The following is a 22,890-nucleotide window of genomic DNA, read 5'->3' as shown; positions in this document are numbered from 1 at the left end:
AGGCCATGCCATTTTTAAAAACATGAGACATGCATTGTTTCATGCTCCCCCCTCCATGAAAAATCCATAGAATTTTCATGCATTTCCCACAAGTTGTTTCATCAAACTAAAGTGAATTTGTGTGAGCAGGGTACAATAAAACCATGAATTTTTCATAAACCTCAGATCTTTTATTGTAGCTGGCCGGGGTACTTGCATTAAGCTATATAAACAAAAGACAGTTGGTCACTGAAATGTTTGTTCAGGGCACATATGCTCAGCTCCCAACCAGCCATGGCAATTACCCACGCTGGCAACAATACATGTTGCTGAAATATTCAGCCGTTGCCATAAACTGGAAGTGCTGCTTTTTCAGTCATGCCTGATTGCGCTGTCAACAGATTTAGGGTGGTTCTAGCAGATGGATGATGGACAAGAAGGTCAGAGTGTACTGAGTAGTTACCGATGGGTACGTTCTTCATCAGAAATCACATATAAAAAGCATTACATTTATATGTATGGGTCCACAAAATACAATAATACAAATGTTTTAATAATATAAAATGACTATAATATTTCGAGGCAGAAGTAATGGGGGGCTGGGCTGAATCTCCATCAATAAGCAAGCACTGGGTTGAGTGTGTTGGGGTCCAAACATAAACCAAGCCCAAGTCCGAATAGCTAAGTCAGAAGAAACAGAGTAAGGGAGTGGTGAAGTCTTGGCTCTGGCTGGGCCACTCAAGGACATTCACAGAGTTGTCATGAAGCCACTCCTAATATCTCGGCTGTGTGCTTCAGGTCGTTGTTTTGCTGAAAGATGAATCGTCGCCCCAGTCTGAGTTCAATTGTTATGATCAGATATTAATAGCAGGAAGCTGACTACCTACATTGAATTTTTTGGTGATTATGGTATTAGTCTGCTCCTCTGTGACTAAAATATTTTTAACAGATTATTAACATCAGCATTAGCCTGAACCCTTGTGTGACAGAAAAAGAAAACACAAAAGAAAAGAACTCCCCACCACACCCAACATACCAGTGAACACAAATGTTGTCCTAATCTCAAGACTTTGTTGTCACTACATGCCTTTGTTTTGGTTTGGGGGTGACCTTTGACATGCCACTTCCTTCCCTGGCAAATGTCAACAATGGCAATGCTGCGATTACACTGGGGCATTGTGGCACATGGCTTTTTGATAGTACCGGGGAAATCGATTGCCACCTCCTGCATGGCCGTAGCTCCCTTTCCAGAACTCGTGTGTTTTTTATGGATGCCCCATCAATACATACTCCAAACCATCTCGATTGCCACAATGCTCCAGTGTTTCTGTGGTGTAGTGGTTATAACGTTTGCCTGACATGCGGTTCGGTTGCCGGTTCGAATCCCGATCTGCCAAGGTGCCTCTGAGGTGTCACTGAGCAAAGCACCGTCCCCACACACTGCTCCCCGGGCGCTTGTCATGGCTGCCCACTGCTCATTCAGGGTGATGGGTTAAATGCAGAGGACAAATTTCACTGTGTGCACCGTGTGCTGTGCTGCTGTGTATCACATGTGACAATCACTTCACTTTGACTTTGGGTTCAGGTCCGGTGTACATAACTCCACATGTGTTCATTCATAGTTTTGATGCCTTCAGTGAGAATCTACCAATGTAAATGGTCATGAAAATAAAGAAAACACAACTTTTGGTCTGTACTGTACATCAATCTGTCCATCCATAGTGGAGTGGAGTGTACATCAAGATGCAATAATTTTGTTACTAGCACTTTAATGTAAAACATGATGAATAGTGGACATAGAGGACATGAACATATTGAAAAAATGAAAGTGGAGGTGCTGGAAATGAGGACACCCTGCTCACTCATTTACCCTAATCCCCACCTTGTGCAAGCTAACAATTGCCCACCCCCAAACCATCCAACCCTTAAATCTTGTGATGATGTGGAAAACCAAACCATGCACACTGACAGCAATAGACCTGACAGCCAACCCTGGTCTCCCCTGGTGGGGACAGATGTGGAAAAGGTGAACAAAAATTGATTGTTGGTCAACTAGTCAATCGTACATTTATGAATTACTCCCACTGTTTCCATGAGGCAGGATTTAAATGGAAGACCACACTACTGCAGAACTTCCCAGAATGCCCTACCAGCATAAGCAAAAGGCAGATGATATTCCATGTATGTCATGAGGACAATTTGCCACCCTATTCAGTACCTTTGCACCAACCTTGGATGATGAATACAACATCAAGAACCTTTTTTTTCTACACTCCACCATATTCTCCTATTTAGCTCATTAGAAAATTTGCTGAATGGGATTTGTGGAAGTTCAGCCCTGCGGGACCTGAGTTGTGTGGCCTGTGACAGTATAATATTACCCTGTTCAATATCACAGACCAGTCCAGAGGAAATTAAACTGATTTTTCCCACAGCACCATTAATTGCTTACATAAAGCCATTTATTTGCAAAGGCTTTTTCCGGAGAAGCTCTTTTTAATAAATGAGGAATCTGGGGCATAAATTATTTACTTTGAATTAGTGTCTTGTCTTATTATATAACCCCAGATCAAGCCATGGGTGTAAAAAGGGCATTACAATTTTCCATGCCTGAAAACACTAATTTCCATTTCATTAAAAATGTAAGTAAGATGTGTAAATCTGAGGTAAAAAATCCCAAACTGATGTTCAGCATGACCGAAAAATGTAATAAATTACTAATAAAAGCATCTTCATATTGATTTGAACGTATTTCTTAAACCATGTGTCAATTACCACTGTAATGAAGTATGCTGCACAAGATCCCTGTGAGGTTAGAGAGAGTCGCACCACCTTAAGTGTTCTGCTCTGATGCAAAGGTCACATGTAATTGACATGTACGTCACACATGTGAGTCACACGCTATTCTGTACAATAGCAGCAGAATGTCAGAAAAAAATGCTCTGCATGGGTTCTTTGAAATATAAAGCATATTAGTGTATATGAGCAGCAATTACCACACTGCACGGTGGTTCTGGACAATGACTTTACAAGAAATGCATTACGCCTCCCCTTTTATTACTTTTGTGCTCAGATTTTTAGCAATATGTATCTTACTAAGAGTGTTCAGAGCACCCAAATAAAACAAATGTAGGATTATAATTATGTTTTTTGTTGTAAGCAGGTCCTTTTTATAGAAGACCAACTTATTTAAAAAAAATAAGTGAAAGTTAAGTGATTGTCATTGTGATACACTGCAGCACAGCACATGGTGCGACAAAATGTGTCCTCTGTATTTAACCATCACCCTTGGTGAGCAGTGGGCAGCCATGACAGGCGCCCGGGAAGAAGTGTATGGGGACGGTACTTTGCTCAGTGGCACCTCAGTGGCACCTTCCAATTACGAGTCCGCTTCGTTACTTGCTATGCCACCACTGCACCTTCACAAGATGCAATGCAAATCCTCAGTGATTTATAAATATCCATTCAATATAAAAATATTTAGAACGTAAAAAAAGAATGGAAATGATCACAGAAATATCTGATTCAGACAGCACCAGTATAAAAACAGCTCTGTCCTTCCCTGGTTTACATAATCATCATCATTAAAATTACTCCCAATCATGAGCAGATTTTTTTTGTTGTTCTACACGACAACAGGGCCAGATCTGCAGACATTTATTTTTGCCTGATAACTGAATGCCAAACCAAACTTGATACCGAAGTTAAGCCATTATGGAAAATTGCTTGTGTCTGAGGTGATCATGACCGCTTGGTAGATGTTGGAGATTGCTGAGCAACCGGACGGCTATGCTTATGCTGAACTGTGGGAATTATAAACATCTGCTACTTTATGGACCTTGGTAGTCTGTAATCCTTGGCTGGGAAGCTGGAAAACAGAGTGTGACTCAAAAGTGATTTTCTTTCTCAGAAATAAACAATTTAACCCTTTTACTCATATAGATGAATTATGCTTATATACAAATGTTATATATATGTGTGTGTGTGACACACACATACATAAACACACGCATATATGTGTGTGTGTGACACTAAACACACACACACACACACACACACACACACACACATTATATGCATATAAATACATGAACACCATAAATTATCAATCAATATTTTTAACATCATGACCTTCAAAAGGTGTGAAAATGGCTGCTATCCTAGTTACTGCCTATGTACGTTTTGTTACTATGTTGGTTTAGTTGTGATATCATGTTGTGGATTATATTAATCCCCTAGTCCTTATAACTTTCGGTGAGTGCCTGATGTCTTTTTTTTATCGCTTAAAATACCTCCTGACTGAAGATTACCAGGAGTGGAACATTTTTAAAAGATTGACTGTGAATGAATAATCCAAGTAATCCAGTGACTGTGTCCTGCAGAAAAAAACTAAACAGATGTGGGACACACACACACACACACACACACACACACACACACACACACACAGACTTTGTACTGTGCTTCAAGCACAAAGGAATACTTGATCTGATCTTCTGTTTGTGTTGCTAGATTGAAATCGCGTAAAATATTCTGAGGCCTATTATTCAAGACAAGTTGACTGAAGAGTGTTTTGTGAGGCATGTGGTTTCCATTAGGTCTCATACCAAGATGTCAAGTGATCGTTGGTGTTGAACTTGAGGAATTTTACTGCATGGCATCGGAGTATGTGAGGATGCAGCATAACGAGAATAGCCTGTCTGGAATCATCTTTGGCTGATGTTAACGGTGCGGCATTTGTAACTAGTGGATGTGCAGCGGCCACGGTGCAAAGTAGAGATGCACTCACGTGAAATCCTTTTCTAATCCAGCAACGGACGTGACTTTCTCAGATGGAACATTCCATGGGAAGAATACAAAGTCTCTGTTCTCTTGATCTGAATAATGAACCACATTATAATACAAAGATCAGCACATTTCATGGCATGCTGAGCTTTGGTGGTTTTAAGGCAACCAGGGGTTCTGGCCACAAACAAAGTTAGAGGATCTAATTTGAAATGCATGAAGCTGAGATGTCTTCAAAAACTAGTTAGCGTGGACGGAACCCCACAGGCAAGAGGATGTCAGACCGAATCCTTGGGGGTATATGTCACCAGAAAGATCATTAAAAAGCCACGGATGCTTTACCCATTTTTGTGGTTACATCAACTCCCATGTTCTTCCATACAGTAGCCCCACGTAAAGGATGACATGTACAAACAGGCTGGACGTACAGAACCGGACTGCTAAAGAGGCAATCCACAGGAGAGGGTTGAAAGCCCCATGGGCTGGGGTCACTGGATAGCACAGTTTTCCTTTTCCACAAGGGATGAGCAGAAGTACTTTTCCCACGCTTTGAGTGTAAGAAGCAGGAGACTCCTTCCCTGTTTCTGTTTTGATGAAAGCAGCAAGATCTAAACTTGTTTCAGTGATCTGAACACTGGCAGCCCCACTGAGACCCTCATATACTTGGATGACAACATACTGTGTCGGCCAACAATTCTGACGAAGAAAATGACGGGATGGAGAACAAATGTCGTAGGACACTTCCGTGTCACATTATAGGAAAGGTGACAGCAGTAGAGAGGAGCAGAGTACGACCCCCTTGCCATTCAAATGTCATGGTTTCATGAGCATCAGGGGAACGTAAGATTTTTCTCAGACAGTTTGTACTTAGACTACATCCACCCCCTCTTCAGGTCACCCAAGTCAGCCGAAACATTTTGTGAATCATCACTATGTACGTACCTGTCATGCCTGTACATACTGTACTTAAACTACAGAAATCTGGTGAAAAGTCAAAATTAAAAATATGTATCATGTGACAATTACATCAAACAAATGTAACTGGTTTTCAAATGCAAAGTAAAACCAATTAATTAAATAGATTTGAAGGTTTGTGGAAGAGTTTGATCAATAGTTAAACCACCTGAACAGAAATGGGAATAAACTTATTTCCAAACCCTCTCAGCACCTTTTCAAGCATACAAAGTCAATTTCAACGCACTAAAGATGTCTTGTTCGGACTCGTAGCTGAAAGGTTGTGGGATCAAATCCCGAACCATCAAGGTGCCACCGAGGTCATTACAGTACTAAATACATTTCAAAGAAACCAACATTTTACTTAAAAGATTGCAGTTTCCCAAAGACTGTAAAGTATAATAGAGTTGGTAGTGATGCAATGATGGTGCACAGTGACGGTAACATTGTAACGTTCATAGTACAATTGAGAGGAGAAATGATGGCAAGGTAAGTTTTCCTTTTCCACAAGGTCCCCTTCAGCAAGGTACCGTCCCCACACACTGCTCCCCGGGCACCTTTCATGGCTGCACACTGCTCACCAAGGGTGATGGGTAAAATGCAGAGGACACATTTCGTTGTGTCACCGTGTGCTGTGTATCACAATGATAAAAACAAGCACTTCAGATCTTGTTCAGCAACAAATACAAAGAAAATAATGTGTAATGTGTCACTGTAATGTGAATACAATGTGTGATGTTATTTATTAATTTACTATATTCCCTTAAATATAGTTTAGACTATTGCACTTACACTATATTAAATTAGGGATGGCACTTCACACTTCTCTCTAATACTTAATTTCTTTAATAAAAATTATTTCTATGTAATTGTATAATTATGTTTAGCCATCGGGCTGACACCTCATAATGCACTGTGACCTGAGCACCTTCTGGATTGCAGCGTAACTATCTAATAAAGTCTTGTAGCACCCTCTGCAGTTCAAAAATGTAGCTACATTTTAATTGTTAACCCACCACAATGGCCCCCTTAGAGGGATCCTAAAATATTTCAGTGATTTTATGAGACTGCCTCATCGAATCAAGAAAAAGAGCATGAGGCAGCAGACTAGTGGAATCAACAGCAAACCACACACAATTCATTTAACCTTCACAACATTCTGCAGACATCCTTGTCCAAGGCAATTTGCCATGTGCTATGAGGTTTCCATCAGTTCTGTCCAGGAACCCAACTATGAATACAATCATTGCACTGTGTTGTTGTTTTTCTTACATAGGTCAGAATACAAGAGTTTATAAGTCTATGTATTGTCTAAAGAGGAAGGTCTTAAGGTTCCGCTCAGTTGTTCTGACCTCGAGGGGAAATTCCTTAGTTCCTTGGATCTAGGGGCCAAGACAGGGACCAGGTGAGCAGTGCTGGAGGGTCAGAGAATGCACTGCGAGGGGTGGTAGTAGCCTAGTGGGTAACACACTCGCCTACGAACCAGAAGACCCAGGTTCAAATCCCACTTACTACCATTGTGTCCCTGAGCAAGACACTTAACCCTAAGTTGCTCCAGGGGGGACTGTCCCTGTAAATACTGATTGTAAGTCGCTCTGGATAAGGGCGTCTGATAAATGCTGGAAATGTAAATGTAAATGAGGTATAATAAAGGCTTAGCTATGCACAATACAGCAGGCATTGTTTTTCCCTACCACAAGATGTCAGTATTCCCCTTGATTGCAGGATTTATTGTTTTTTGACAAAATTGAAACATTTATTTCAGAGTGATGACGGGAGAGTTGGATGTTTTTTTCAGCATGTCAAATTTTTTTTAACCAGCCTAAAGTCAGGATGTGGTGGCCAATCCATCTGAGACAATGGAGTCTCATCTTCTCTGAGCAGTTCATTTTCTTTTTCTCTTTATTAACACCTGTAACTGGGTAAATCTGCATTTCAGAGTTCATGTACAAAACCTTTTTTAAATCTCATCAAGTTCTCGTTCCGTTACTTAAGTGAGCTGTACTTTTCCCATTGAGTTGCTGGTTATCCGCTTTCCTTCCAGGCTTTAGTGCTGAGTCAGACAGTTGTTTTATTTGCTTGATGCAGGTCCTTCTGAAATCTTTCCCCTGAATGTGTATGCTGACATGGAAGGTATTCACTGCATCATTTAATATTAAATACCATGTTGCCTTCTGAGCCAATCAAAGGTGGTTTTCTATCTGGTCATTTAAATTAAATTTTTTATGCATATTACTTCTGTATCTCTCTTTCCCTTTGCTATCAAATAGCATAAAACACACACTCGCAGTTTTTTTCTTTTGTGTATTATAGGTACAATATGCAAATAACAAGGTGCAATGATTGTTTTCCATTAACGACTGTTTAAATGAACACTCACAGCTAATGATGTTCTATTAGCATTTCGTGGATGTGCTGTACATGTGCCAACAACTCAACGTCCTGTTTCCAAGAACCACGCTCCTAATCTCACTGTGTTACGTGCCGCTTCTCCAGCAGCTTCACAAAAAAATGGAAAGGCTTCTGTGTGCTCCCTGAGCTCCAAACATTTGCCTTGGTTACTCTGTAAACCTCCCCCATCTGCCAGACCCATCCTCTGCTTTGTTTAAAACTGCTGCCAAATAAGAAACAGTTCATTAAATTATGAGAATATGAGTTGTTTTATAACCAATGTTAAGTTCTGATGGGTTTATAAACCTTATTTTACAGAAAAATATATGTCCATCAATAAATGTCAATCAAATTGATGTTCATAATGTTTAAATCACACAATGAATTACTAAATGGGCATATTACAAGCACCTGATTATACAGCATGTCAGTGTCACTTCAGCATATCTTTATGATTTGCATGCAAAGATTGCTCATCCACCAGGGAAAGAATGAACCAAAAAAAATTTTTTCTATGATTTATCTTTATTTACATTTTCTGTAGTGCAAAGAGAGAAAGAGAAAACATATATTTTTTACATGTTTAGTACAAAGCATGTGTAATAAATTAATAAATACAGAAATACGTTAAGTTTTATAAATATTTCACACAGGGAGCTGCTTGCCTTCCTCATCCTCCCATCCTGAGACCAGTGCAGCTGGGCAGCACTGTAGTGTCTCTGGTTGCATAACTACTTTTCCCCCCTCCACCTTCTGCCAGAACCACTAATGCAGCAGTCCTCTCCTCCTTATACCTCCAGCGGAGCGATGTGGCCTGCACCCCTCCGCCCTGCCACTCTTTATTAATCCCCAGTCCCTGATTCTCCCTGCAGCCTCGGGGCTTAATCTGTCGTTACATAAAGAGTGAGCAGTCAGCCAGCCGTGCAGCGAGATGCCCCGTTTCCTTCGCCCTCGCTGGGTTAAAAATAGCAGCGGTGCTCATCCATGTATTCACGCCTCCTTGCCGCCTCTGGGATGCTGCGTGCAGTTTATGGTAAGATGGCTAATCAGGTCTCGGTAGGCTGCAGATCTGAGGAAGCGTGGGTAGCAGTCCTTCTCCATCAGGATGTAGATGCGATGCTGAGCCATGTCGAAACAGGACGCCGTCGGGTGATTCAGGTTGGCTTTTGTGACGTCCCGGGTCTCGTGGTCGATGTTAACCTGAGCACAGAACGCAATAAAAGGAAAAAAAAACACCACTTGATCAGAACACTGAATAAAACAATACTTACAATACAATACTTCCCTTCAGGAAGCTGAAAGGGAAACCTACCTCTCTTGGGGCTTCTGTCCCGATAAACTCCTTGTATATCCTTGCCGCCTTGGTGGGGAGCTTGGAAGCCGATTTTGTGCATTTGTAATCTTCACACGCCAGGTAGAAAGCAATGTTTTCTTCGCTGTACTCGGAAATCAAAAAGGCCCTGAAGGCATATAACCCATCTGAAGGGGAAAGGAGGGAACAGCCGTTACCCAAACGCACACTTACAGAACGCCGTGTCTACCTCTCACAGAGGTACGTTTGCAGAATATCTTATTTCAGTCGCGCTTTATACCTGCTGGGCTCTATCCAGGGTAAATCTTTACTTTTTTTCCCCCCACACTGTTTCTGTGGCTAATTTTGACACTGGTGTGCAAACCCATAACTCTATGCAGCAGCAGAACTTTTGCCTAGAGCTTCATAACAGTGCTAGTGCATTTCAAAGGCAGACCGAGCAAAACACTCACGTTTGTTAGCAATGAGTCTTTCAAAAGACTCTTTCCATCGCAGACATTCCTCCAACGCAGGCCTGCGGATGAAAGAACATGTCAGATCATAAATAAGGAGACATTTTTTTTACAGACGAGCAGCAAATAGAGGGTTTGAAAGAAATGTTGGAGTAAATTGTGTTCGGTGTTTACCTGGGCTTTCCAACTTTGTAGAACAACAACGAAAGGCTTGATCCCTGCTTCTGAAGAAAGCTTCCGAAACATGCTTTCAGGCCTTTCACCCTGTGAGGAACCAACAGAGGTCATCATAATCTTTGCACAGATATGTGACAAAAAAGGGAATTTTCTGCCATGTTAAAAGCATGTTAAACACTTACAGTGTCACTCTCAGTTATAACACTTCCAATAACAGTGCAAACACCAGAGCAAAAAGTTAAATCAGAATAATATTCCATACCTTTCCATGCACGTGACAGGCAGCACTGATATTCCTCTGCACATGGTGTGATCAGGCTGGTGAAGGAAAACGTGTTAAGGTCCTTTGGGAGCGGAGTTTGGCACACAGATGTGTCAGCAATGTGGCTTTAGACCGAGTGGTCGGGGCTTTTATATAGCAGGCAGCAAGACATCACAGCTTTCTCCGCCAATAGCTGCAGAGCACTCTCTCTCTCTCTCTCTCTCTCTCTCTCTCTGTGTGAGTGTGTGTGAGAGAGAGATTGATGGAGGGTGATGCAGGGTTGGAAAACAACCAGGCCCTTATTGGTCTCTGATCATTTCTGTGACCCCTGTATTGGACCATGTGCCCTTTTGTGCTGTTTGCTTCCGGTTATGTTTCTGAAGATAAAACAAACAAATAAATAATTCCTTAATACCGCACTTGACAGTGAGCAGCCAAAGGAAGTCAGGGAGGGGCGAGCCTTGTGTCGCAACACGCCTCTTATCACTGTCGCACTGCGGTTAAATTACGCCGTGGCGAGGAGGTTGTTTTATACCCCGAAATGGAAATGCCTAAAAAAACATCATGAAACATTACGATGAAATAATGAAACATTACGATGCATGAAAATTATGTGACACTGCAATAAACTGAAAAATGAAATCCTATCGGTCACTTTTTATTGATTACTCAGAATCGTCATATTTTTTGATTTACATTGAGGTGCGCTACTTCTGAGTTGCGCCATCTAGCTATACTGCCGTCTGCTTATATGACACATATTTGGTTTCTTTTCATTGTTTTGGTGCCACTGCCTTGGTCCAGAGGCAGGAAGTGATTTAATTTACCAAAGTTGACGAACAAATCCAAGAGGCACGCAGACCAAATGAAAAGCAGAAAAACAGTAGGTCATAGGTAGACAAAAGACAGAACAAACACAGATGAGCACAATCAGTGCTATGAGACAAGACACAGGCGAAAACAATAAAGGTCAAAGGTTAACACGCATATTCATCTGGGTGAAATGGACACCAGGCATGGGTGTGACCACTGCTCTGAGGATAAACAGTCAAATCATTTTCTCTGATACTCTATTGGGGTAGAATTTGGGTAGTCTTACCACAATATTAGAACCACGGGCTGTTATCAAGGGCTGGAAATGTTGAAAAATTGACTTATCTTGCTCTGACATGACAAAGATCTTTAGAGCTTGTGTGATATGATATGTCTGGGGTCCCCACTTCTGAGGCATGGAGATTAACATCTGACAAGGTCATCAGACACAAAAGGCTGCATGTTTCATGCCGTATTGAGAGTCATTACAAAAGCAGGAGAAGTGTGGTTATATAAAGTCAGAATGAAGGTGGCCTGTAGAATGCTTGCCTTGTGATCTTTGTGTCTTGTGACATGTAAACCCCCTTTAGCAGTAAACTGTTTATTCGAGGCACAGAGAAATGAAGAGGGGGGGGGGGGGGGGTGAAACAGTCATGTTGTTCATGGCCTTTGAAGCGTGGTCATGGAGAGATCAGACGCTCTGGGTCAGACTGATTAAGCTGGTGCTGAGAAGTCACTGTGGGAAGCGGCTTTTGATGGATGCGTGTCAGCTGTGCTTGCTGAGGTGGTGAGAGGGGGTGTCATGCAGGTTCTATCAGCGGCAGGAAATGGAAAGCATTGCAGGTAGTCTTTCAAGCTCACCTGATTTTCTGGGGGATGCACCTTAAGGTGATCCGGCCTTTTCAATTCAGTGTCCTCAAATACCTTGATTGAGATGGGAAAAATAATTCAACGTAACATAAGAGACAGGGTGAACTTCAGGTGAAACATCCATACAACTATGAAAATTGGTTCTATTCAGGTTAACATGGCTCCTTCATTCAATTTTCACATGGTTCACCAATGCAAACAGAATAATTGTGTTACAACTGCGTTGATATGCAGACCAATGGATCAATATAAACCATATTCAACCATAATTGATCTTTTATATGCTAATAAATCTGTTTTGATTGTACTCTTGTTCCTGGGTCCTCTGCAAAAGTATATTCGAAAATCTGAGCAGCCCAGTTTTGTCTCTGTCTATACTTTTATATAGCTAAATCACAGCTAAAACTCAGGCACAGACAGACTTCGACTATAAGGCATCTACTGGTTTGTAATACCTCATGTAGCATGCAATCTAATACATTTGCATTTAAAGACTTTTCAGTTGTCAGGTTTATTGGTTCAAGTGTGTTTCCAGCTAGCTACTGGCACTGGTAAGTTTTCCTGCACTTTTTAAGGATGCTTTTTGCAGTAATTGTCATTTGAGTGACAGTGGGTGTAAAAGTTATATAAGCTGAAAGGATCCAAACGCTGTCACCATAATCCAATGAGAGGTGGGACAATTTTCAATCACTGCTTCTGTATCCACAACAAAGAGCTCAGCGCTCAGAGGTTCTTACTCAAGAGCTGTTAAGTTCAGAACAGGGCACCAACGCCATGTGAGTCTGATCCACGTGGTGATATGGCCCACAGACTCAAGCAGATGAATATACAGTACAGGCCAAAAGTTTGGATACATCTTCTCATTCAATGTGTTTTCTTAACCAAAATAGGTGAAATAACTGAAAACGTGTAATATTCTGGTTTCTTCAAAATACCCCCCCTTTGCTGTGAGCTCCAAGAGGTCATCACCGGAAGTGGTTTTCCAACAGTCTTGAAGGAGTTCCCAGAGGTGTTTAGCACTTGTTGGCCCCTTTGCCTTCACTCTGCGGTCCAGCTCACCCCAAACCATCTCGATTGGGTTTAGAACATGGTCAGGGATGAGGTGTTTTCTGCAGAATCTACTGTATAATAGCTGAAATGTTAATATTCACTCATGCCTGATGCAGCAGGCACAAAAAACGTAAGGGTTGACAAGAACTGAAAGGTGGATTTGTCATTAAAATTTTTAATTTTCAAAATATCCTCATCAATAAATGACATAAAACGAGGACTTTCCACTGCTTTCAGTACGTTCCCTAGCAACAAGACGGCACAGCTTGGTGGAGTGCTAAGCTGCTCTTCAAGGCCCATGTCAGAAGTAATGCTTGTGAAATACTGTAAATTAGCACCGCCAGTGGGTGGAGGTTGCACCACATACGGGAATAAGCCCCATCATTTGCCATGAAAGGGCAGGATGGAAATGATTCCTGGCAGCACTTCCCAGTGCTTGCATACTTTGAACGTGCCCCTTTGAGTGTTTTTTTTTTTGGTTGTTTACTCTCTCAAACACACTAACTAGAATGAGCCTGCATAACACAGTGTAAAATACACAGCTTTCCCTTCATAATTCTCATGGGAGAACCTGACCTCTTGTTGTTCATCTGTGTTCTAGCTCTCATGGGAAGTCTGGGCTCAGGTCTGCAGATGTTGCCAGTGTTGCACATAATAATTCCAATTTGAGGTTTCAAAAATATATATTTTAATCAAGTAAAATAATTATTTACAGTAATGACCAGAGAGACAGGATTTGTTGTATGGAATTCTGTTTCATTTTTTAATGGCATTAGTAATATATTGTTTTTACACAAAAAATACAGAGAACAATTTGCAATTTTACAAGAAAATACAAGAATTTTCCCATAACAGGTGCTCTATTGTACATGGGACATGAAAAGAGTACAATAAATGATATGATGTCATCTAGTGCCAATTCTTACCTGATTACCCTATTCACACTGCAACACTTCTTTTCCGCCAGACCCAGACTAGCTAGAATGGATGAGTCATCCAATACAAAGAACTGTACAAAATGTATAATACTGCAAATATGAACTGAACATTTTGCCCATTGCGCTCCTTCAGCCAACAACAATGCGTTGAGTCATCCAAAAAACTTCTACTCCCTTTCATTACCCTCTGTAGGAATCCATTCTTTTGTTACATGTACTTATTGCATTAATAATATACAGTTGATGAAAATAAACAGTAGCCTGCAAAACTCCAATATTGAACATATTGAACTATAAAAACCACTGAGGTGGTTGCCTGAAAAAAGCCACAGCAACCCAATTACCCCCTATCTATGTGCAGAGAGCACCTATTTTCTGCCAGGCCCAGATCTGGGTCGGATGGTCCTCTGAGCTGATTCTTGACTTCTTGAAACCAAGGAGCCTCGTGACGAGGATGTTCTTTGTCCTCTCAGTCCCGTTATGAAACACAGAAAATGATTTGGTAAATGCTCCATTTTCATATGTATCACTGTATCTGAAGTCGCCGTAGCCATCGGCAAACGAGACTGCACTTCTGGAATCAGTACATAACAGGTCGGACCTCCTTGAGGCATCACTAGTGTAATGAAGTAAAAAACACAATACAACAACAATTAACACAGCATTACACCGTGAAGATAAATATATAGACATATGCTTAAATCTAATAATATTTTACAATAATGTGAAGGATGAATATTGTGCTTTAAACATTTCCTATCAAAGGCTAACAACAAAATTTGGCAATTGACCATAGTAACAGTATAGGGTGAATAGAGGTTCCCTCTCAGAATGTTTTCTGAAGCATCATGCTGCCTTCTCCTCTTTGGTGACATAGACAAGGACACATTTTTCAATTGTTTCTGATTTCTGATGTTTTTCACTGTGCTATTACCCAGTGATGTAGTATCTTAGTTTGGCCCTTATAGAAGTCCAGATTGGCCCTCTCAGTTATTAATTGTTGCAGACTCTTTACATTCATGTACAGGAAGATGGCACTAAACCCAATGCCCCAGACAGTTTATGTGTAAACAAAACATATTGATATTCAGACATTAAATTTAGATGAAGGAAAAAAAAAAAAATTCAATAAGCAAAATGAACAGGTTGTTCTAGAATTATTCTTATAGTTACATGCTGTGGCTGACATTACTGTGTGCATTTTATAAAGAGCTTCAGTTGTGGTCAGTGGTAGTAGTAGTAGTTGTAGTAGTACGAATTGATGGTGTCCTGCCCTAGTTTTGACAAATGGTAGCTGGAGCAAATACATTTATTGAAAGGGAGATTATGGAGGGCTATGAAGTGTCAGCCTTCGGAGATAGAACACATTTTTTAGCATAAAGAAAATATTTAAAAACCTTTTCTTTCTGTGAAATGAAATGAAGGAACCATTTTAGTCTATCAGTTCAACGAAAAGATACAACATCACATGTCTGGAAATGTACTACGTGTCTGCCTTGAGACAAAGCTTACATAATGAGTCCAATGACACCAGCTCCACCAGTACACCAATAGGATGGTTATAGCCTAGAAGATAACACACTCGAACCAGAAGACCCAGGTTCAAATCCCACTTACTACCATTGAGTCCTTGAGCAAGACATTTAACCCTGTATTTACCCAGGCAGACTGTCCCTGTAACTTCTGATTGTAAGTCGCTATGGATAAGGGTGTCTTATAAATGCTATACATGTAAATGTAATGTGAATGAGTACTTATTCTTTTTCATGGTGTACACTGATATGTAGCTCTGCTGAGGAGATGCTGTTTTCCATAGGCTTATTTCATGTTTTTAAATGTTATTAAAAACATGGCTTATTGAATTACAATTAGCATATGCAACTGTTTTGGTTCTGCTTATTTTTCTTAATTCTATGGCTTTTAATTGGCAAAACATAGAGTCCTTCCTGTTGGACACAGTCTATTTTTGCTCAAGACTTTATTACATTTTAGTAGTAGCCATGTTTGACCCAGTTATAAGGCTGCAGTCGAGAACTTGTCATATCAAGTCTGTCTTACTGGTTGATCCAAGTGGAAAAAATAGCAAATCAAAAGCAGAAAGCCAGTGAATAAACTGAACGGCTTGTTCCTTGTAGGCTGTTTCTAGAGCAAACTCCCTGAGGCTTTAATATCATGCCTGGCTGAAACGCTGAATTGTTCACCTTACCTAGAGTACGTTCATCAGATAAAGATGGAAAAAACATAAAATTATATAAAAGCACAAACTTTTGATATTACACTTCATTCCACATGCCATTCTGTTCGCATCCTAAAGGTACAAATTTAAACCACTACATCATAGCACAATAAAAAAATGAACTGGATACGTCCTTGCTAAATTGCATTGTAACAATGGACTTTTGGGACAATTTAGATTGTCATTTATCTGCAAAATCTAATGAGCACAACACAGATCTCAAACAGAATTCCTTTGACACTGGGTGTCGGCCCTTTTCAGCAAGTCCTGATAGATTTTGGACCGCAGGAAGCGAGGATAGGAGTCCTTCTCCATGAGGCTGTACACCTTGGTTTGGACTACGATGAGGCTGGCAGGGGTGGGCTCTTGAATTCCTTGTTTTGTTTCCTCTCTGGTCTGGAAGTCGATATTTACCTTTCAAAAAAAAAAAAAAAAAAGAGATTTTACCGCTTGCGGGCTTTAAGAGCATTCATGCCGTTTAATGCTGAACAAATGTGAGGGCTGAACTTTTTGTACACTGTACCTCTCTGGGTGCCTGCACCTCGATGAACTCCTTGTAGATTTTGTTGGCCTTTGACATCAGCTTTGCGGGTGATTTGATCTTTTTATATTCCTCACAGGCCAACCAGAACTCAATGTTCTCATCACTGAATTCCATTTTGAGAAACGTCCTGAAAGCTGCCAGGCCATCTAAGAATAGCATTAAGAATACCATTAAATTATATTTTAGTGTTTAAATAAATACATAAATTAATAAATATTTAATACATTTTGGTAGGGTGTAAACCCTGTGCCCAACAATTCCCCCCGTAAATTGAACAAACTGGGGCGATATCCTAAATCGATGTGTTATCCCCATTCATTAGGATGAGAAATGTTGACAATCTGAGAACACCTCAGGAGGTTGTGTTTTGTTGCCTGTTAGGTCTAGGACATTATTTTCCCAGTTCTACAGATGGTGTTGTTGTTGTGACCCCATGCCAGTCTGCCTGTGAATAATTCTTTATCAGCACAATGAATGGCAGTCTATTAACAAAATATAATATAGGCCCCAGGACTGGGACAAATGATGGCCTAGAGCAAATGTGATAAAAGTGTTCCCTGCAAATTCAATAAACAGCCAATTGAGAGGTGAGAACAAAGGCAACGTGTCCCCACAGTATCATGAGGAGGAAACAGTGCAGTCTGGGTGCTATAGCTTATGTAATGATGAGTTTTATATGGCTCTTAAAGAAGGTACTTGCTCATTGTCTTTACGTGATTGGGCTTTCCAATCTGTTAATGTGAAGAGGTCATTCAGTCCCTACAAATCATAATTATCATTAGGTATGGAACACGAATTTGCTGTACAGCAGCAAGAAGTGTAAAATTCCCAGGGACCAAAAATAAAGTTTTGGTCTTACAACAGTTATGTAGAACAGTAGGAAAATGCTAAAAGATTATTAAGATGACAAAACACAGTTTTGAGAAATTAAAAGGTCATAGTGGTTAACAGCATTGTTTTAAAAAATGTTCATGTTAATGGGACAAGACAATAAAGTGGAGCTTAAATCTTTTGGGAATCTCCAAAGATTTAAAAAAAGTGTTTTATGTAAATCATCATTACATTTATTGACTTAAGTTCTGAATATTTGATCAGATAAAAAGCTTGATTTAATTAGACAGTCCCAAATGTTGATTCTTTTGCAAAAATTAAAATACACATAATAAAAGATTTTCATTAATGGAACTGTCAGTAACACAACCATGCTGCCCCTCTAGAAATGGATACAGTTCATATAGTCCTTTCTGCAGCCTAGGTTTAACCCATCCACACAGATAAGATGCTATTTGTGATTTCAGCGGTGGATTTAACAATAACAACAACAAAAAAAAATGCACAGGAACAGGCCGTTCCAGCTAATGACAGCATGAACAAATTCAGCCTGCAATTTGGTTTGGCATCTACATGGGAGGCCACGGCTAAAAGCTGTGAAGTGCCCCCTGCACCATCAACAAGAGCAGGAGTCTTACGGAAAGGCCTATTTTCATTGTGCCTTGCCTTAGGTGCTGCTCTTTAGTGCACCTGCGAGTGGACTGAATGCACTGGGGGCAGAAAACCTCTGGGACAAGCTATCATTCTGTAAAAAATGTTAATAAAGTGGATTGTAGAAAAACACTTATTCCAGAAAACATGGTGTTCTGAGAACTTACACTTGCTGGACAGAAGAATGCCAAATGAATCGCTCCATCGGATGACTTCATCCGTCGATAACCTGAGTGTTTTTAGAGAAACATAAACAGGGATAACATTTTAAAATGACATACGTTACGTCCTGGTTTCAGGGGGTTGTACACACTTGCATCGCGTTGACCTGTCCAGAGCAGATGGAAGGACCTCTGAGAAATCACCGTAGGAGTCTGATTTGTTGGATAGGCAGCCTAGTCTAGTTTTCATGTTGACTGCCCTGCAATATAAAGCAAATAAACAAATAATCACTGATAAATAATAGGCAACTTTAATAACAGTGACAAGACATTTATAATTAATATAATGCAGTTAAATGCACAACACTAGGAAATTTAATTGCTAGGAAATATTCTAGCAATTAAATGATTAACAGTAGGTCACAGTAAACTTGGCATAATTGCAATTTTCTATAATGTCTTCTGTCCGCTGGCCGTAAAATAACTGCTGGAATAGACAGTGCAGCGGGTGGCTTAGTTTTATACATAAGCAGAAGGTCTGACGGGATATTCAGTCTAATAAGAGCAGATGAGGCTGTTTAATTCAGAGACTAACCCAATCTAGCATGTGACTAAAGCTGTATCAGAAGAACCCTGCAGTACTTACAGCTGAGTTCCCGTCTCAACTCACTGTGTTTTGCCTTTGTGAAGTACTGGTTGGTAATGGTCTCTCAGTCTGTGGATCGAGTGGAACTCCTCCAGTGTTATGTACAGGTCTGGAGGAAAAAACAGTTTGCTAATGATTATTCTCTCAGGATTTCATTAGCAAAATGCCAGATGCCTCCAGCTCTTGCCATGCAATATGAATGCGAAACGAGACAAGGGACACAAAAGTATTCCAAAAGCATACCGAAAGCAGGTGTATTTGCTGTTAATTAAGCAATTAGTATCCCAGCTTCTGATAATGGTTTAAAGGGCAGGTTACAGATGGCAAATGACCTAATGTCCCTATGCTGCTGTTCTTTCTGGATTAACTTCACTTCCATTAAGCATTTTCTGGTATGGAGAGTAGCACAGCAATAGTGGATTAACTCAAATGTACCATTATTTAATCGGAAATCTGACATTTGTCTCTACTAAATTATAGATACATTTATTATCCAACAAAAATTTTAATTTTGCATAACACCTATGGATCTGTTTTGTTTTCATGCATTAAGTACTTTTGGACAGAACACTTCAATGACGTTCTTTTTTAGTCTATGACAAGACTCAACTATTGGTATTCTGTTTTGTAGAAGGAGTCACTTCGTCCGATTGTAAACATGCAGACCAGTTGTCAGGAAAGCAATACCTACAGATTTCATGTCATCTTTTGTTGTTAATTTAAATGAATCAAAAACAATCAAATAAAAAAATCTATGTGTTTCCCTATTACAGCACATTGATTTCTGAATTTCTGTCAGATATATCCATTTCCGTTTTTATTTTTCTCTCTTTTCAATGCTAAAAGCCTGCAGCCCTTTCCCTTCTTCTGCGATGAGACACGTGCCCTGCTATATTTAAAACCCTCTGACAAATCCGTGTAGTCATGAAGAGGCCAGTTCATGTACTACGCAGTCATGCAGCAAAGGAGGAGTCCTGCAGGGGCAGCTAAAAAAGACTCCGTACATCCTGATGAAAGGCTAGATGCTGCATGAACTTTAAATATAGCCAGCATTCATTTTTATTTCAAGAGGCCGAGCGGGCCGTCTGCGAGCCAACGGCCCGAAAATTCCCTTTGATGTTTTGAGTGCCCACATCGGCTCCTTTCAGCCCATGTTGATGTGTGTTGTCCCACATTGCTTTTCTGCACAAAAAGGTATCCTCGAATGTGTGATTGAACCCCAATAACCTCAATTCTCGACCCAATGAACTGTGCAGACTGGGCTCCGAACGTTTTTTGATATGACTGGAGGCTTAATGAAAGCACAGCTATACATCTTTGTGTTAATGAACCACAGGCTTTGATGCACTTTGAGACTGATGTGTTGGTCAAACATACAAACTGTCGCAATTATTGTCAGATTGGCAGCTTTACCAGACATTGACAGAATTTCGGCTGTTACCACTGATGGAGCACAACGTCTCACTGTGTCAGCTTCTATCGGCCTATACGTGACACGCCCACCTGCTGTTCCTCCACTCCCCACCCTCTGAGCCATCTGTGATCATATTCCCAAAGAATCTCCAAGTAGCATGTGCTGATCTAAGATCAGCCTTGTCCTTTGAGCACTTAATGAACGAGCCCACTGTTCAGGTTCAGGTCCAAAAACCCACGCTCATGCTGAGGATATTTTTGGGCAACAGTGCTTGGTGCTTCCTCCCCCTCTCCTGTCTACTCTCCACTTTAATGTTTGACATTTTCCTGACAATGTACTTCTAGGCAAACTATTGTGTCCTTGTTTCACCTGAGGTCTATCGGCTCTAAGGTGGGATGCACGCTCCAAATCCCAAATCTCATGCCTCACTGTGACAGTACGAAGGTAAAGCCTGGGGCTCCCCGCCATCCTGAGGGTTGTTTGTCACTCCATTGTTTACAGCATCACTGTCTCTATTTATATCTGTACCCTCTGCATACCGTCCGCAAGGTCACTGATGCTCGGTTTAGATCCCTGGCACTGGCTGCACACTGGAGCACAACTCTGGCTTTTTTTTTGGGAGCAGACTGTTGTGGTGCAGTGCAGTTACTTGTTCTTGTGCAATTCACGTGACCATGACGATGCCACTCTCATGCCTCAAGGCACCACAGATACAACGACAGGACCTCAGATGCTAATCTTTATGATCTCAGGGGGGCATCCTGCTTCTTAACAAGAAAGCTATCTGGAATAATGTGCTGATGAGTTGCAACATGATTAAAGCCTCTATGGTATGCTGTATGCCTGTTAATAGGGTTGTGATGAAATTGATGTGTCAAATTGATGTGAAATTGAACAGTAAATTAAAAGTCATTTTATTATTATTATTTTTATTTAGTAATTTATATTTGTTGATGCTGATATCCCAGATGCCAGATGCCCTGAGGCATACTGCAGGGCCTTATTGTGGACTATATCAGTTAGTCCAATTTTTACAGCATTTATCAGACGCCCTTATCCAGAACGACTTACAATCAGTAGTTACAGGGACAGTCTCCCTGGAGCAACTTAGGTTTAAGTGTCTTGCTCAGGGACACAATGGCAGTAAGTGGGATTCGAACCCGGGTCTTCTGGTTCATAGGCGAGTGTGTTACCCACTCGGCTACTACCACCCCTTAAATTAAAGACTATTTCTATTGTTGCATATTTAATTTGTGACTACGACTTCAAAATGTAAGTTTACATTTATTGCTTTAAGAAAAAAAACATTTATGGCAATGCATTGAGCATTCTGCTCTCACCACTTTGCTTCGTGCTGGGGAAACTCACTGTAGAAGCCACACTTTCCTGATAGTCTTCACAACGTGACAGGGTGGGTTTTTTATAATGTTGCCTGAAAAGCAGTTCTTGAAAGCATGAGGGTGGAGTGCTGGATGTGAGTGTACTCTTCAGGGTGCAGGATGCAACTTTTCTTTTCCTAATTGAGAGAGCACCGTCTGTTGACAGGGTTTGAGAAAGCCACCCTGCCAGCAAGTGAAAAGCCTTGTAGGTGGCATGTGTGTGGGCTTCAAAGTTCCCTCACATCTCTGACACTTCCACTTCATGACATTTACTGTCTCAAAAGGCTTCTGAGCTATTATTGGAGGTAATTAATACGGATCCCACCACAAAGCAGCATGTGTTCGGGGACAACACACACACACACACACGCGCATCATGATGCCACGTGTAAAGTGTGCACGTGGCTTAATAATGAGTGCAGATTATTAAATAATTAACAAATGATAGATTAGCACTCATTTATTTTAACAGACAATAATCGAGCTGGTTTCTTTAAATGATGACAGAATGTAAGAACTGAAAATTAATAAATATACGTAAATAAACTGTGTGCAGAATAGTTATTATATAAATAGTATTTTGTCTTGCAGGCATCACAGTGTGCATCATAATATGCGCATCACAATAAACAACGCTGAGAGATCAGGTCTCGAAGCTTACGCAACCGTCAAGTCAGGGATATGAATATTGAGAGTTTACCTTCGCCACGCTCATGAGCAGGTGCCCCGCAGGTCTGCGTGGAGGTCTCTGAGTGCGGGAGGCGACGGCGTTATCCGACAGAGGCTCTGACAGCCCTCGTCTTGACTACAGCTATCTACAGCTATCTAGGAGTGGGAGACACACATTGTGTTCAGCGGTGTGAAAAACTGGGGGGGAGTGAGACGGGGGGCGGGGGCGGGGGCGGGGGGGTGGGTTCGCAGAGGGAGAGAGATTGATGCTCCTTTTTTATATTTTTTTCCAAACACTGTGGCCTTCCAGGACGGGCACGTTGGTAGTCTTCAGTGCTACTCCACATTTCAGCTAGATAAAAGTGAATTTTATATT

At 40.9% G+C, this 22,890-nt stretch overlaps 2 protein-coding genes across 5 annotated transcripts; both read right to left on the bottom strand.

The window, feature by feature from the left end:
* Nucleotides 1-8,693: 8,693 nt before the first annotated feature.
* Nucleotides 8,694-10,427, bottom strand: rgs16 (regulator of G protein signaling 16). Its single transcript, XM_029000686.1, has 5 exons — nt 10,313-10,427; nt 10,048-10,137; nt 9,874-9,935; nt 9,422-9,588; nt 8,694-9,309 (listed from the first exon to the last, which is right to left on the bottom strand). The coding sequence occupies exons 1-5, from the start codon at nt 10,354-10,356 to the stop codon at nt 9,100-9,102; spliced, it is 573 nt and encodes a 190-aa protein (XP_028856519.1). The 5' UTR covers nt 10,357-10,427; the 3' UTR covers nt 8,694-9,099.
* Nucleotides 10,428-15,274: 4,847 nt separating this feature from the next.
* Nucleotides 15,275-22,690, bottom strand: rgs8 (regulator of G protein signaling 8). Of its 4 annotated transcripts, none has more exons than XM_029001580.1 (6): nt 22,546-22,690; nt 19,053-19,161; nt 18,559-18,666; nt 18,413-18,474; nt 16,743-16,909; nt 15,275-16,633 (listed from the first exon to the last, which is right to left on the bottom strand). In XM_029001580.1, the coding sequence occupies exons 3-6, from the start codon at nt 18,654-18,656 to the stop codon at nt 16,439-16,441; spliced, it is 522 nt and encodes a 173-aa protein (XP_028857413.1). In that variant the 5' UTR covers nt 18,657-18,666; nt 19,053-19,161; nt 22,546-22,690; the 3' UTR covers nt 15,275-16,438. The 4 variants fall into 4 exon arrangements, with proteins under 4 accessions (XP_028857413.1, XP_028857415.1, XP_028857414.1 ...); XM_029001582.1 differs by having other exon boundaries at nt 18,574-18,666; XM_029001581.1 differs by having other exon boundaries at nt 19,077-19,161.
* Nucleotides 22,691-22,890: the final 200 nt, after the last annotated feature.

Source organism: Denticeps clupeoides, chromosome 13 (assembly GCF_900700375.1).
Source record: "Denticeps clupeoides chromosome 13, fDenClu1.1, whole genome shotgun sequence".
Classification (NCBI taxonomy): domain Eukaryota; kingdom Metazoa; phylum Chordata; class Actinopteri; order Clupeiformes; family Denticipitidae; genus Denticeps; species Denticeps clupeoides.
Note: the sequence above shows the minus strand (reverse complement) of the source record. Positions and strands in the feature narration are given on the sequence as shown.